We start from the raw sequence: 17,329 nt of genomic DNA, 5'->3' as shown, positions 1-17,329 counted from the left end.
AAGGGGGAGGGAAGGCAGGAGAGCAGTCTCCATTCCTCGCTGGTCACTGCTGGAGGCAGGATGGGCCAGTGACTTCATTCCCTGTTCAAAAGATACATGCAAACCTTTACCCCTCCACCCATGTCTTTCTCATTTTGGTCCTCATTTCAGATCAGACCTTTCTGTCAAGCTGCTTATCAGATGCCTAATGGGGCACTGTTCTGATGTCCTATGGCAGTGGCTCCCAAATGGGGATCAGGGGGACCCCAATTAGCCTCAGTTGCTCTTTGTACAGCTCAAACTATGTAAAAAGAATCTGGAAGTGAGCTACTTTTCTCTGCTTCCATAACCAATAACCACAGCCAACACAGGATATTAGGCTGTTATCAATATGGGAAAAGGCCCAGAGCCTACTAATGGGGTTAGCCAAGCTGTATAAGAAGTCAGCTTACATCTGGACTATATATGTATGTCTGCCACTGTGAAATGTTTTTGGGTCAGATTTTGAGTGCTGTGTGAATTTATTCAAGATTTTGGGAGACCAGGCAACCTGGTCAAAATTACTGTTCCTGCAGCTGTGGTGATACAGGACATTCACAACGGATATTTGTGAATTGATGCTGAGGGATCCTCTGATTTGCCGTACAAGACAGAATTACAGTAATGCAAGAAATCCCTGACAGTACTACAGGGTCCCCTGGGCAGTGTGAAGGCATGAAGCAAAGCATCAGCCACACAAGTGAGCAGTGGCTGCAAAGGTTCCCCTTCTTGCTTGGGCTGCAGAGCTCTGAGCCTTGGCAGGAGCCTTTCCAGCTGGTGGTTAAGCCAAGAAAGGGGACAGGCTAAAAGCACACAACCATCAACAGCTACCCCTGTTCAGCTGACATGCAGCAACTTCTTAAGCCACCATAACTAAGTTGTGTCCCTGACTCATTTGGCTTGTCCACTGTTGGGGTGGGAGCTTGGCAGGTCTCCTCTGGCTGAGTCCTGGGGAAACAGCACATTTACTTCATGGAGTTGATGACCTTTCCTGGGACTTGCACTGGAGCATATGGTTGAAGGCTTTGTCTACCTGCAAACACAAAGCCCCGGGTATCTACAGTGATGGCCATCAGGGCAGGGCTTTGCAGGGAAGGAAGGGGCAGAACGAGGATGCATGGGAGAAGTCTGCATCTGAGTCTGGGTTTTCCATCCCTGGGATCCACTGCTGGGATTGAAATAACTCAGGATCAGACCACCTCCTGGGTATTCCTGTGCCTTACATCCCTGAGTGTGCTGGATGGTGGCTACATAAATATTTCCAGGGAGCTGAGCCATTATTTAAGGATTAAAATACCATCAAATGAGGGGGAAAAAAAAGTGTTTTGAATACCTTCAGAGGTGCTTGGGGGAAAAATGCAAATGAAGGCACATCAGGATCCACTAATCCACTTCTAAAATATTATCCCAGCATATTATTCTTCTTTAAAACCACAAACTGTTTGGTATGGGAGTGAGTGGTTTTATATGATTTTTGCTATTGAGCACGTTGCAATTCTGGCCTTGCACTACCGAACCAGGAGTTAACGGCTCCCTGGCGCGAACCCAATGAAAGAAGATTAAAAAGGGTGAGGGGAAAATGGGATTTCTTGATATAATATTTTTGTTTCTTAGAGAAGCAGGACTCTGGAGGCTCTGTGCTGGGGCCCAACTGCACACAAAAACCTTTTTCTACCTACAAAAAAAGAGCTTTGCTAAAATAATCCTGAGGAATCTGCTCTGTGCTTACCTCTTCTGGTTTGAAGACTGCTCCAACACAGGGATGGATATTTCCCTCCTGGCAATACTGGGGAATGGAGGAGATAGTAGAGGAAAAAAATGGGGAAATCAACTTCCTGGTGCTGACTCCAGTACACTCCTGTGGCAGACACTCCTCAGAAGCAGTAGGTTGGTGGGAATCGATGGGATTTTTCCTCTGGTAAAACCAATCCCCGCAATCCTACCTTCCCATGCCAACCTGCAAGGAGAGGGGAGGAAAGAAGACAAATCTAGTGGAGGTCTCGCACCTCATCCTGATGCAGTACTTGCATGCTGAAGAGCTGTGGATGCTGAGCTTTCAGGTATGAAATGCTCTGGTCTGGCCTATTGTACTTTAGTGTTAGTTTTCAGAGAACATACTTAAAACCCAAAAAAAAAAAAATGCAACAAGCCAAGGGCCTGTCCCACCCACACCCCCTCTGCATGCACAGGGGGCTTAAGCACATTGCCCCTGGGAGGTGATCAGCTGTATCTGGACCTTAAGTAGCCTCCCTTGGCTGCATCTCTGCAAACAGAGCCCAATGCATTTGCTTAACCTTCCCCCAAAGAGCGGCAAAACTTTCAAACAGGTCAACAGCATCACCTGTGCTTGTATGGGTTTGTCATAAGGCAGGGCTTTTATTTCAGTGCAACTTTGCAGAGCTGCCTTGAAGGTGTCCCCAGCAATGGCCTCGATGGCCATGTTGACTGCTCTGCTGCTTTTGAGCATCTTCACCTCCTCTCTGTCTGCTCCAGCTGTGGTTCATGCTGTGGCTCATGCTGCTTTTCAGAGCCAGCTCATATCTGGGGTCACTTCCAGTTGCCGCTATCACTTGAGACCAAGGAAAGCCCACCACCCAGTGCAAAAGCTGCTCTGCTCAGAGAAGCACAGAGCATCTCAGGCTGGAGGTGTGTGTGTTTATTTTATTTATAGCAAATGAAGTCGGAGCCAGAGATCCAACTCTTTCTCTGTATATATTTAAAATGTGTATATGGCACAGCAGAAACATGTCATTGATTTCTGAAGGGGACAATATGTTTCAAGGCCACAAGAATCCCCCCTGCAATCAGGGATGTGCTGGGTACCACAGCCATTTGAGGGGTACCTCTCTGGAAAGGAGGTCTGTCCCCTCCCTGGGCCCAGCTGAACCCAAGGTGCTGGCTCTGCCCCAGCACAAAGCTTTGATGTTGCAAAGTGAAATGATCTGCTAAGCAAGGATGATCCACGTTTGCCAGATGACTTTACAGCCTGGAGTTAATGTACTTCTGCTTGTACAGTAAATGTCACTCCTGTACTGTTCAGACAGACTGTGTAATTGCCTCTGCTGTGGGGCAGGGGGAGGAGGATTGCATGAATCAAGGTGTAGGCATGATTTCTGCAGGCTGCCCCCACCTCTGCTGTTGTCTCTCTGTACGAACATCAGGAAGTTGCTTAATCTCTATGGCTTTGTCTCGTGATGTTTCCATATTTCAGAGGAGTGGAGAACTCTGCATTTCAGCTGCTACTGAAAATCCAGTGAGTTACATACATCCCCCACTACAGCTCCCTAGTGAAGGCAGAGCAGTATGACCCTGCTCCTCCAAAACAGAGGTGCTGCCCTAGAGCCCCATCAGGAGAGATCCACATGGACAGCAAACTCATCTTCGAGACAGCTATGCAATGTTGCCAGCTCAGGACACTTCCCAGCAAGGGGAATGGGGAATTAATTCACCACTGCACATGGCCCGTAGTTTACAGAGCCTCTCAGTGCTGAACAGGTTCACCAGAAAGATAAAATTATTTGTAGAAAGTTCACATTGAACAGTTTTAAAGCTTGCACAGTATCTGTAGGTTTAGTTTATAAGAGATGCCTTTCCTGCAGGCCCTGACAATTTAATACTGTTGAAATTCAACAGGTTGGGGCTGCTGACCACATCTCTCACTGGCTGCATCCTCCCTGGATGCTCTGCAGTCCTCACTTCCATGGGATCTGCATGCTCCCTCTGCCCGCACACCCCTGAGGGAAAATCAAGGCAAAAACCTGAAATGGTCTGCCCCAGCTTATACAGATGTGTGCAAAAGACAAGATGCCACAACATTTTTGACAGCTGAAATGCCCGGATTTGGGGTTATGCTTCATGTGTTGCCCTCTGAGCTGCTGCTGCTGCCACTTGCCTTGGCTGAAGCCATGCCCTGTGGTCAAGACCCAGCAAGGCTGTGCCATAGGTGGTGGGCAATGTCACTGCATCCTTGTACCCAGTGAGGTTGTGCTGTAGGTGGTTGGCAATGCCACTGCATCCTCATATGACATCTTCAGGGATCTGCCACGGCATCTGCATACAAAGACGTGCAACACAATCCCAAGGAGGGATGGGGCTGAAGCTCTGCTGAACTGAACCCATGGCAAGGTATTGTGGGGGATTGGTGTGTGAAAAGGTTTGTTTTAACAGTTTTTACATCTTTTAACAGCCTGCTGTTTGGGAAAAGCTCCCCCGAAGCATCCCACTCTGCCAGTGGTGCCAGGGGAAGGAAAAAATGTAATCAAAGGGTTGTGAGGCAGTGGCTCTGGCAGAAATAAAGTCCTGAACAAAGAGGCAAAAGTCTTTCGCAATTTTGGAAAACAAATGCTCTGTATCCTTACCTTCTGATCAACAACCTACTGTTGCCATAGCTTTAGTGCCAGTCACACCAATTACTCTGTATCCCTGCAAAAAAAAACCTTATTGGATGGGTGTCAGGAGAGAAATTGCGCAGTCCTGCTGTTCTGAATTAAGCATTTTATTTTCCTGCATTTTCAGGAAGAACCGTGAACAGCTCAAGCTGTGTCTAATAACAGTCCACTTAGCAATTGCATTAACTGCACGTATTTACCCCCTTCATCTTTTGAATGTGATTCCTCACGCAGAGCCTCTGCCTTCTCCTTCATCCAGCAGAGCGCAGCACCTCTCACTCGCATCCACAGCCACGACGCAAAGGCTTGAAGAGGACAACCCCGTGGCACACATCTGGATCTCCACCCACAGTGACCCATGAGGGACCATGAGGCCGTTCCTAAATTCTTACATTCCTGCATTTTTCTCATCTCCTTTACCTTGCACATGGGCAGGTCCCCGGGCCAAGGGCTGGGGAAGTTTTTGGCAGCAAAGCACCAGGTGAGCAGAAGATGGCAGCATCAGCCCAGCAGACTGCAACTGCGTGCCTAACTAGATAGGGATTTCTTTTACTTGGGAATACCAATATATTTTTGGAGAGGAAAGGGGACATTTTAATGTCCTTGGACTTCAGAAGTGTGATCAAGGCACAAGACACAACGCTCCTAGATGGGCAAAGCCAAAGGAGATGGCTCAGCCTGAAGGGCTTAGTGCAAGGACCACATAAGCATTGCCTGTGCTTGAAAGAGACAGGGGCTGAGGGCTGGAGGGTTTTTTGCAAGGGGTGAGGATGTGCCTTCAGCAGGGGAACAATCCCTTGTCCGTGCTAGGCTGAAGGGTGCCAGGGTGATGTGTCTGCCCGGGGACAGGCTGGCATCCCTACCCCCAACACTAGGCTGTCTCATGTGAATTATTGCAGCACTGAGGAGCTCTAGGCTTAGGACAGAAGGACCCAGCCCTGCCCAAAACCTATGCTTTGGTTTTTCTTAGCTTTCAGGCAAGCTTAATATTTACTGTAGCTCTCCTCAGACTAGCATGAGTGCTCTTTGCACACTACCTTGAAAATGCAAAATATTTTACATGGAGTATTTTCAGACAGGATGTTAAAACACGGTGGTCTTGTTGGCTCCAAGAAGATGCCTTAAGTGAGCCTCTGCTTTACCTGCAGTGGCCTTTATTTCCCAGGTCTGCTCCTCTGCTCTTAACCCAATGAGAATTTAATACTTCAGTTCATTAGTCACTCTACACTTTCTGCACAGATCAGTCACCTTCTCACCAGGAGTGAAGGGAAGAGCACGGTTTTCCTGATACAATCCCTGGAAGGCCAAGATACCAGCAAAATTTAACCCACACTAATGGACACCCACTGGGACCTGCAAGAGAGAAGGGAACAAATATTAACTCCTTCCCATCCCACAGCAGCAGAAGAGTTTTGGAGACACTGCCTTGTGTCTGCAGCAAAGTCTGAATAACCAAATCCTGATCTCTCCAGTTGTCACACTAACCACTGTGCTGTCCCATCTCTCAAAAGACACTGGTGCTCTCTAAAGCACAGGGTCACAGTCTCAACCAGACAAAACTGGGAACAGCAACCAGTTTTGCTGTCACTGTGTGGATTCTCTCCTGGGATGTTGTCCCATGGGACCTGGTGGAAAGTGAACAGCATGCATTGAGGAGCAGCTATTATGCTGAGACAGTTTTGTGCTATGCTTCAATTTAGGATGCCTATTCTTTCAGTGTATGTTGATCATTACAGGAGACTGCAGAAGCGGATTTTATCTTCTTGGTGCAGGTACACAAGACCCTGTGGATTTTAAGCTTGTCATCCCCTTTCCCCAGTGCTAATAATTGGGGGGGGAACCAACCACTTTTGCAGAGCTCTACTCTTTCAAGGACATGGCAACTATGTACTGAACACTGCACCACCATGGTGGAGTGTACACTGGGATGGGCTGGCAGATACTGGAAGTGACATGTGGAAAGGGGTGAGATCTGAACATCACATTGCCTTGCATCTTGGATTTAACCTTCCTTTTTCCTTCTATCTTCTCTACCTTTTGCAAACCTGCACATAACCTTTGTCTGTTTGTATGCCCTCTTCTTAGGCAACTTCACTGGGATGGGACTTAGGAGATATTCCAGCACTGCTGCTTCTCTGCCTGGAGATCTTGCACAAGTCACTTGTGTAAGCCCAGTGTCCACACTTGTAAAATGGGGGCAAAGACCCTCTTCTCCTCTGTAAAGAGCCTGGAGATATATCAGTGAGGAGAGACAGCTCTGTTCTTGCTAATGTAGCATTAAAGGGGACAATTTGAAAGCGGGGCTTATGCTGTTGTAAGGCATTGCCCAAATAATATGAAAAGTGGCAGTCCCTTGTGTTGTGGAGAGTTTCAGGGCAAATGGACAGGGCAGAGCAAGTGGAGAGGGGACTAGAGACGCTGTCAAATTGCCAGAGCAGGGCTTTCTCCAGTGCATGAAGCTGTGGAGGGCTGGTGGCCCCTGCACTTGCAATGAACCCCTGGCAACGGCAGTAGTGTTTGCAGAGGGACAGCAGGACAGCAGGAGAGATCCAAAGAGAAGAGGGTGCTGAAGGAGGAGATGACTGGAGCTGAAAGAGGGGAGCAGAGGGACAACAGATCCTGGAGACAGAGCAGACCGGGTAGGGCAGGTACAAGCTCCTCTGAGGAACATAACTTGATTTACTTCCCCAATATAAGTGCATTAGATTATTCTTGGCAATCCATCAAATGCCACAAGCCTTTGCAGTGATCGTATACCTGGTGGGGCTGCAGAGGAGGGGATGGGACATCCTGCAAGACCAGGGGCTTTGCCAGCTCAGGAGCCCCAAGCACCTTCCCTCCAGGAGGCTTGTCTGAGGATCCCCATTCTGAAACACAAAGGCCTGCAGGAGATAAAACTGTACCATCCTCTTGCCAGGGCAGTGTTTCATAAAGCACTCCCAGCTAAAGCCAAGGAGGATCTTAGGGGTGCTCCAGGAAGGTGGTGTGGGAGCAAAGATCTTCAGTGCTGGGCTTGAGGGAAGTGAAAGAAGCCCTGCTTTGGGGCTGAGCTGCAGGCAGGCCTGGGGGAGACAGTGGGTGCTGAAGAGGGAAGAGGAATGGATGGGGAAAAGGGGATGGGGGAAAAAGAAAGGGTGCCTCAGGGCCTTCCAGGTCCCCCTGTGCCCCATCCCACTTTGGGGCGGCTGGAGAGGCAGCAGGGTCGCTGCAGCCCCTGGCAGTCCAGCCCCACAGTGCAGCTCTCCAGGGCACAGCTGCCCATGTTGCTGTGCATCCCCAGGGGACCAGGCATTGAGCACTGACTGATGCTTTCAATATTGGGTAAATATTTAAATGCTGGGTAAATATTTAAATATCTTAGGAGATCTTTGCAGCTCTGGTGAACGGCATCAGCGGAATACTTTGCAGAGGAGCATTTTGCATCCCAAAGGCTTGATTTTTTTTTTCTTTTTTTTGTAATGGAAGAGTGCCTTTGCCAGGCACCCATGGTGGTTCCCAGCAGCTATAAATGGCCATGTGCTGCTGTTGCAGTGTCATCACACTGGTTTTCCAGATGGGGAAACCGAACATGCATGAACCATGTAGGGGTCACGGAGTTAGTCAACGCTCACAGAGCCCCAGGGGATGAGAAACCCCGATGTGCTGAGTCCCCATCCCATGGTTTAACCACAAGCTCATGCTTTCCCCTCAGGGGATCTCCTGCTCTGAAGCTGCATTGCTGTTTGCATATGATTTTCAGAGAAAAGTATTTTCCAAGAAAATAATGTGCTGCTTAGGCTGAAACATCTTGTAACTCTCCGGAAGACGGATGGGAATGCATATGGGGGAGGAAGTAGGAGACAACAAATTTGGGTCTGGAGAAATCAGTGTGGCTCTTTGTTACTGTAATGACCGGCACATCCAGCAGTTACTAGCCCACATAGCAGTTACCCTGTGAAGGTGCTGGGCTGTGCCACGTGTACAACGTGGCTATCCAGCTCATGTCATGCCATGCATACCCTTTGGCACAGGGTGAACTTTGCTGGCTAATCATATCGGAGGCAGCTCCTGCTTGGCACCAGCGATCACACCACCTGAGTGTCCTTGTCTTTATCTTCAAGTGAAGCAGCATGTTCATGTGTGACCATGCTTTTGCTTGGCACTTAGGATGAGGAACAGAGTTTGTTTCTTCTAATAAAATCCTGCAAGGGCTCTAAAGACCAAAGGGTTGGTGACAGGATGGACGGATGGGATCTGCACAGGGTGCCATGCCCTGATCTGAGATCCAGCTGATGCTGCACAACTTGGAGTGCCCCATATCTGAATGGACATGAGATTTTCTATGCTATCCCCTTTTTCTTTCTAAGATTAGCTCCAATAAATTGTATCTTAATATCTTAAGGAGAGAGTGCCTTTCTTACCAAGGTCATGACCACTAGTCCTGGTGTGCTATGGTGACATGAAGGAGAAGGGAACAGGCTCAAGCTGAATGCTAGTACCATTTTTTAGATATGCTGGTCTGTGTTGTTACAAGATGTCATACACAACCTGGATCCTGCAAAAGGATCACATATTGGCTCTTCTCTGGGGCAAGTGGATTTTAAAATATCAGCTGTGGTCACAGAAGATACGGTGCTGAGACTACACTCTTCCATGGAAAATACAGAGGAGGGAGGAAAAATATGTTTCTCCCAAATGCTCAGTATTTCTCAGGCAAAAATTTGCACTCATGCACAGGGAGCCCTAAACATTTTGGACTGTACCCGCAGACATGACTGGGCATTGCATGTCTGGAGAGCAGAGGCTTGCGGGAGTCTTAGCTGTGGTTTGGGAGTTTAGGCTCCTGAAATTAAAGCTGTATATCTGCAGGGCAGTCACAGTGTGGGCTCTCTCCCTATATGCTGTCCTTTGCATCTGCCCTTCCCAGGCATCAGCCCCTACCTGTGAGATGAAGTGGATGATCTGAAAAGCCTTTTGCTGCAATTTGTCAAGGGGACTGTCAGCTCGTTTCATCCATCAAGTAAACATATGTCCAACAGTAATCGCTTTTTGTCTCTGCTGTATGGAGCTGGTTAAAAAACAGGGGCACAGCCATGAAGTGTTATTGTTGTTGTATTATCTGGACAGAAAAACAATCACTGCTTCCCAATGGCTTCAAGCTTCCCTCCCATAAGCAACAGAAGGTCTCACATTAATGTTCTTGCTATAAAGGCAGATGCAATCAAGTGAAATGTATGTGAATGACTGTGTCCCTGCCCAGGATGACTGACTGGGGAACGGACCAGTGTTTCTTGGCTAGCAGTGTAGGAAACAAGATGGTCAGTGCTGCATTTTCCTCCTTGAAGCAGTTCAGATGCAATTCAAATGAATCCCTTGTGGAACCCTCCTGGCTTCTGCTGAACTATGACACAGATGGGTCTGGCTCATTGCATGCAGCAAAAGCCACTTAATTAGAGCAGCAGCTCAATTTATTTGTTTTGGATCATCTTTATTAGCCATCACTTAAGCTTGTAATTAAGGGCAGAATAGGGACTGTAAAAATGGTACCATCCCGTGCTGCTTGCCTTCTCCCTGTGCTGCAGCTGCTGAGCATTGCTCCTGTCTGCTCAACACCTTCAGGAGTCTTTCTCCTCCTGTACGGATGGCACCACTGTCATCTGCACTCCAAATGCATGATTTATTCCTGGAAACACAAAAAGGAAATGGCAGTGTTTTTATCTGGGGACACTTTTAATTGACTGAGGTAGAACATCTAATGCCCCAAATGCCACACAGGCACAGCATGATCAGCAGGTATGACTCCTGGAGGGACGTTGCTGCCCATCTCTTAAAATAAATACCCAAGTACTAACATCCAGTGGAAGAGAGCACCAAAATCCTTGCAGAGACTCTGGCAGGCAAAACAAAGGCAGAGGGATTGAGACCTGAGGCTTACATGGTAACCAAGGAAGCCTAGACCTTCTTCTCAGGAGAGAACACTGCTCAGAAATGCAAAGCTACATCATTACTCTGATTGTGGCTGTTATTACGGTTATGTGGTTATAACCTTGTGTTCAGTGGAGGCATTTCTGTTCAGGTGTTTCTTCTGAAGTGCCTAAGATGTTTTTATGGTTTTCAGTCTGCCTCTGTACCACTCCAATGTCCTGAATCTCCTCCTGGCAACCCTAAATCTTGGTTGCACTCTTTGGGCTGAAGGGCTGCTGTGACCAGCATCACACAGTCATTTTCCACCACAAGGCAACTCTTGCTCTGAGACTCAGTTTTCTTTTGTAGGACCCAACTCTGGGATTCCTACATTTTATTTTAAATGCAGCTTGAACCAGGACAAGCATAGGCATGCAGCTTTAATGATCTCTGCATTTTTAACAGGGACTGAGTCTACAAGAGCTACGCTGGTATCTTATTCATGTCACCATGATGCCTTGACCAGGACCAGGACCAGGACCCACCACGGCCATCAACCCTATGGGGCAGGCTCTGCTCCCAGGAGGTTCACAGGTGACAGGCAGGGATGCCTCTCCATCCCAGCATCTTTGCAGGTGCCCTCCCTGTGGGAGGCAGGGCTGGACTTGGCTTTGAGAGCTGGCAGCTACAGTCGCTGCTTCCACGTGGTCCACAAGGAAGTTCCCCAAACTGGCATCCAGCCCCTGTAAAACCACAAGCAGCTACTGTTTGTGGTGCAAGGTTATGTGTATCAACTGTCTGGGTCTGCTCACAGGACAGGGGAGAAGGCTGGACGTTGTATTTGCGTGTACGTGAGCTGTTACGAAACAGCTGCCTTGTGCTCCAGAGCAGTGTTTTTTCCTTTATTTATTCAAGCATCTGAAGGAACAATAGGTTAGAGAATTGGGAGGGGAGAGGAGGAGAGCTTACGCATTTTGCTCCTTCTTTCTTCTGAAATGTCAATGTTCTTGATCAGTTCTGCTTTGGTGGATGCTGCCACCACACTCGGCTCCAATGATAACCAATTGAAGGGCAGCGTGGGGGACCCCACAGCAGTATTTTTAATGAAGTGCATCTCCAGGCTACACCAAACGAGGCTATTTGTGTCCTGGTACAGCCTTTGTTTGCAAACAGCCGCCTCTCTAGGTAACCACACAACAGAGCACAAGTGCCTATTTATTTGCATCTCTCTGCTCACAATAGCAAAGGAAGGGAACCCATCTGTTTGGGCAACACAGACCAAAAATATAGCAGAGATAAGCTGGATAAATTAATAATATAGACAGCCCAGAAAAAGAAGCCCATGTTCCTAGAGATGTAGATAAATCTAGTGATTATTCTTTTCTCAAAGTTCAAGCCAAGTCATCAAACCTGGAGTCTGACAAGAAAAATAGGGACAAATAAATCATTCCTTCCTTGTTAGCCTCATTTCTTGCCCAAAGATAAAACCCAAACCTTTTTGGCTGAGTACAGTCCAGTAAATCTACCCTTTCAGTCCAGTAAATGACCCCGTGTCCATCCCACAGCCTCCTCTGCACTGACTCATCACAGCGGCTACTGTAGTCACCTCCCCAATGTCCCGGGGACCGGCTTCATCACAAAAAAAGGACCAGTTCAAAGGCTACATTTTTAAATGCCATCCCTGTGCTCCCTGAAGATGATCCCATCCACGAAGAGAAAGCCTGCAGGTTTGTCACAGTCTTGCCTTTGCTTGTTAGAGTCAGTTGGAGAGTTTTACAGATCTGTTCTGAAGGTTGCTGGAGGCTGGTTATTTTGTTTTAAAGTAGGGGCAGCAGCAGACAGGCAGCCACTATTAAAAAGATAAATTAAAAAAAAAAAAAAAAAGTGAGTCATTTGTGCTTTAAAGCCAGCTGACTGCTTTTGACAAGCTGAAGTATTTTTTGTGTCTGGATATTCCTGACCTGCAAGGCAAGGGGACATGTTGCCAGAGCAGAGGATTTGAGCATCTCCAGCAGACAGAGAGGAACCTCCACCTTCTTTAACTAGGGCCTTGCACTGACTTGTAAGTGCCTTTGATCAGACTTCAGGTACCCTGGCAAGGCCACAGTCAGCCATTCCTTGAGCTTTGTGTCCAATCCTCACACCCCAGGGCCCAAAGAAAAGATATTCCAAATCAGAACTTCGTATTCCAGCACCAGCCTTTCTTCATTCCCCTCCTCCCCAAATCCCATAGGAAGGAAAAAAAGACCAGTGCTGCACATGCCTTCACATTTACTTTTCATAAAAGGGATGGGATGAAGACAGATTTCACCGTAAGAGCATCCCGTTGGCAGGATAAGGTGTTATCTCAGGCTGCTCCCTTAGTCTCCTTTGCATAGTTTTGCTCAGGGTGAGAGAACGTTTCTCAGCAATTAGACAGAAATTGGCTGGTTTGGTGCACTTCTGATACGTTTTGCAAAGGTACTCAATGTGCTGCAAAGGGACTGACATAAATGAGGGGGGAAAAAAGAAGTTTCCCAAACAGAAGAGTCCTGCAAGTGAAGAGCTCACACGGGCTCAAATGGTCACCCCTCTACACCAAAGTGTCCACAGAATCACCAGGGTTTATATTTGGACCATGTTCTCCCAAGACTGAGTCATATTTCCTTCCTCAAGAGTTGCTCCTGAAGGGTGGTGTTTTGGGAAGGGTGCACGTTTCTGCATGGTTCATGCAACAGGCAGGAGTGGCCCTTTCTGTTGCATTCAGGTGGACTTGGATTACCAAGTGCATATGAAAATTAGACCCGAGCTGAGTAAACAAATATTGATCTACGCAACCTCAGGTCACTGCTGAGCACGGTATTTTGAAGTAGTATATTGAAAGGGCAGGATCCCATCAGACAGTACAAACACAGGGTGAAACTCAATGCTGTTCCAGGGAGTTTGCAACCTCAGTGCAATCAATAGTAGCATCTGAAAACGCGGGTCTCATTTGGGTTACAAAAATCTGTGTCTCCGAGTGGCTCCTCCTTTCGTAGCTGTGTATCAGAAAATAATTAATAAACAGTCCAGATGTCCTGAAATGAGGAAAGGGAGTGATGCTAAAATAGCTATGTTTTGGAGGCACGCAGGGCTAGAAGTGGATCAGGATGGGAGGAAAGGAACAGCCCGTTTGAGGGAAAAGCGGGGCAGTGGGGTAGACTTTCTTGAGATGATTAATGCCGACCTACACACCATCATCATTCAGGAGATGAGTGTTCATTTTATACAGCAACTTGTGCTGCTGAACGTGCGGTCTGGTAATTTTCCAGGTACTCGGCCATTTGACTTGAGGGTTTTTTAAACATGCCGAATGAGATGTGATGTCTTGCGAGCGCTGGAGTGGAGGCAGCAGAGCGGATTTTTATCACCATGGTGAATTAAGTAGGACATGCCACCTTCCCAGGCGGAGTCTCTGACCCTCCCGTGTCTCTGCAGGGTCACAGCTTATTTGTTAACACCTTGTAGAGAAGAGCTGGGGCCAGCCAGTCTCTTCTCAATGGTCTGAATTTTCCTCCAAAATCCACATTGTGATTTTGGAGGAAAATTCAGACTATCGAGGTCGTCTTATTCAGACCGATGAGGTTGGTTCATTGCAGGCCTGATCCCTGATCAGCAAAATCTCTGGGATTACTAAGCAGATTGCTATTATTTTCCCAGTCAGACGGGTTTTCCCCATTTTCTCTCCACCAGGATGGAAGGACAGGAGCAACCCCGTCCATCGAGGCACATTGTCACGAGCGCAGCAGACAGCGAGCGCCAAGTGTTGAGAGGACAAGTTCTCACAAGTCCCCATTTTTAGGACCGGTTTCTGTTTCACATCGCAGCAGGCTGGCCTCGACCCACCGCCTGCCCCAACGGAGTGGGACACGGCGGCTTGAAAGGAGATGTTGAGTGAAGAACAGCTGAGAGCTACAACGATCCTGGCGTGTGTATAAATAGAGACAGAGCTGTTATCCTGATGAAACGAGACCAGATGTTTCTCCGAAATCCCTATTCGCCGCTAGTGAAAATTATAGTTTAGTTACAACAGGGCTAAGCAGGCAGCAAAATATTTTAGGCCTACTAATGTTGGGAAGGCAAAGGAAATACCGGAGGAGCAAAATGCCTCACTGGGGCAGGGGGTGCCGGGGTAGCCACCCTGCGATGCTGCAGGGATGGATGCGAGCTGGAGGAGCCCCTCACTGCCTTTGTTCTATTTTTCTGCTTCCTATCCCGGAATTAACGGCCTGAGTTTAAAGCCCATGCTGCGGCCGCTTTTGTGAGGTAGAAATTCAGTGTCAGCATATGTATCCTGGAGGCAGTTGGCACGAGATGAAGGAGGGACGGCAGCAGCAGTTAAAACTGGGCCTTGGCTCTTTAATATTTAACTTTCCCCAGCGCTGGGGTTTTTTTAATCAGTTTGCGCATTATCTGCCATCCCCGTTCAAAGAGGGTTTTAGCATGGAGATTTCAGCGCTTAATCCCAGGGGCAGGGAAAGCGGAAGAGTCTGAAGGTTTCAGGGCTCAATCTGGCCTCAATTACACCAGCCTAAATCAGCAGAGAGTGGCCACGATGGACTTCGCTGGGACCACATCAGGCTGGAGGTAACAAAATTAGGGGTCAGTCCTGTATCTGGCCAGGAGATGCCTCTGGTCCCTAAGGCTCCATCCATAGGGACTTACCAGGAGGATATAAGCATTGCCAGGTTGGCTCAGAATAAACGTTCACCCTGGGCAATAACCAGCACCTGGCCATGGCCAGCTGCAGATGCTTAGGAAGGGATATCGGAAGAGGGAGAGTATAAAGTGATCCTTCCTCCAGCGTACCCTCCTGGCTCCCGGTAATCAGCAGTTGAGACTTCCTGAGCCGGAGGTTGCATGAATTTGTCTAATCCTTGGTTTTGAATTCATTTATACTTTTGGCCTCCATGACATCCTGTGGCAATAAGTTCCACAATGTAATTATGTGTTGTGTGAAAAAGTACTTCCTTTTGTCTGCTTTAGACCTGGCTCCTGAACGTTTCTCTCCATGCTCCTTTGCTCTCCTGTTGTGAGGAACAGGGAAAAATAATTCCAGGTCCATACCAGACCTCTCTGACCTCTTCAGGCTTCTCTGTCTTCGCTTGTCCCAAGGTTTTGTTCTTCCAGAGTGGAGTGTCTTCATTTTTCTCGTCTTTCCTCCTCATACAGCATCTACCCCATCACTTCCACTGTCCTTACCACCCTCCTCCATGTCTCTTCTCATTTTATTATCGCCTTTTTTCAAGATAAGATCACTGAAGTGAGACTTGCTTGCTCCTGAAGATGCAAATTTGTTCTCCTGGAAGAAGGTCAGCTCAAAAGCTTTATTTTCTCAAGTCAGACTGATGTAGTTCAATTTCTTCTACGGCACATACAGTCTTTGGCTTAATGGCAATACATATGCAGCTCTCTTCAAACACTTTGATTTAACCTATTCTGAGTAAACATCCAGTTCTAATTTAACTCGAGCCTGTGGGTTAATGTGATGGCCACAACTAGATCAGCTAATGGGGCCGTTTTAAATGATGGGAATTTCATGCATGTGCTTATATCACTGCTCATTTACGCCTGCACAAATCCCCTGTGCGCTACTGGAGGAGAAGACCCCCAGCCAGAACAGCTGAGCTGATGAGCATGAAACTTGGCAGTCTCTGATTTCCAGGACATCTTTATTTATAAAATATGTCTATTTTTGCTACTGTCATGCCTGCAAAACCAGCCTTCCTATTTTAGTCATCCCTGCTTTTTATTATTGTTTATATTCCACCAAACGCCACAAATAAAGGGAGGAGAATGGATTTTGTTTTCTGCTACCATGTGAATTTCAGAAACCTCACTATCCAGTCGTTCCAGACCTTGCTTGATCATACTTGCAGATACAACCGGTCCTCACTTGATGGGAACCAGTTGCTGGTGTCTTGTGCCCCTCCTGTGTAATTGTTGTCCCAGGACTATGTGGCAGCTTTTTAAAACTCCACTATTCCCCTTTTGGCAGTAGCTCAGCAGCCACATCCTTCCCTCGCAACACGCCAGCTCCTCTTCTCTTTCTCAACACAGCTTCATCCCCTATTCCCCCTGCAGCTGCTTGTGCAAGCTCCCTGCAGCTGCAGCAGCTAAAGACCCCAGACTTGTGTGAGGGACGCAGAAGCCTCTGGGAGGCTGACGGCGAGAAGGGGGCTGTGGGGAGAGTAGGAGGGGAAAACCTTGAAGAGTTTATTGGATTGTGGCCACTAAATGATAAGCTTGGAGAATATGTACGTTGTTATATTAGCAGCAGCAGTGGGAATGAGCAGGGGTAGAGAGCATGTAGGAGGGAAAAATTGGTTTTCCTGCTGCTTTACAGTATTATTATGGCAATTTATGCAGATGTCTGCTCTGGAAGGAGTAGCCTGCACGCCCTCAGCTCCCAGTCCTTCGGAAACCATGACGCAGAGCATGTTTTGGGGTGGAAAGGAACTAGGAGAGGTTACTGGGTGTCCCAGCTGTGCTGCTTCTGTGCAGAACTGCGCAGAATCGCCCCATGCCTGTGACAGTGATGGAGGGATGAATCCTTGCCAGATTTCAGCCTGGTTTAACTCTTCTTTGTTGTAAGAGTAATTGTAAGATCTTTATTTCTCAGAGAATTGAGGCTGACACCATCAAGCTCACAGGATCTCTCTTTTCCCCTGATCCTGTGTCTCACCTCCTGCAACCTCAAGAAGTGTTGAACTCACTGGTCTGTTTCAAACAAAACAAACAGAGGGATAAAGGTCCAAGAGCTAATTAAATCTCTGCAGGAATCATGAAACCTGGCAGCAAGGTAAAGCAGGGCAATCCTACAAGCCTCTCCACTGAGGGTGTCCACCCTCTGCTGGATCCCAGGCGATCGGCACTGAGGCATAAATCTGTAGGAAACTGGGCTACACCAGTTCTGCCGATCATGAAGCAACCAAACATTTTGAAGAAGGAGGTTTCTTTGCTTTCAAACTCAGCTTGGAAATCGCAGCAGGGTGCATATTCCCACCGTACAACAGAAAAAC

At 47.7% G+C, this 17,329-nt stretch overlaps 1 protein-coding gene across 1 annotated transcript; it reads right to left on the bottom strand.

Annotated features, from left to right (window-relative positions):
• Positions 1–983: 983 nt before the first annotated feature.
• LOC140654184 (quinone oxidoreductase-like protein 2) lies at positions 984–4,776 on the bottom strand. The gene is given in 8 exon segments (XM_072867247.1): positions 984–1,012; positions 1,015–1,051; positions 1,748–1,834; positions 1,836–1,890; positions 1,892–1,974; positions 2,408–2,501; positions 2,503–2,629; positions 4,686–4,776. Coding segments are annotated over 8 exon segments (603 nt in total).
• Positions 4,777–17,329: the final 12,553 nt, after the last annotated feature.

The sequence above is a fragment of the Ciconia boyciana genome, chromosome 7, assembly GCF_034638445.1.
Source record: "Ciconia boyciana chromosome 7, ASM3463844v1, whole genome shotgun sequence".
Taxonomy (NCBI): domain Eukaryota; kingdom Metazoa; phylum Chordata; class Aves; order Ciconiiformes; family Ciconiidae; genus Ciconia; species Ciconia boyciana.
This window is presented reverse-complemented; position numbering and strand designations above follow the sequence as displayed.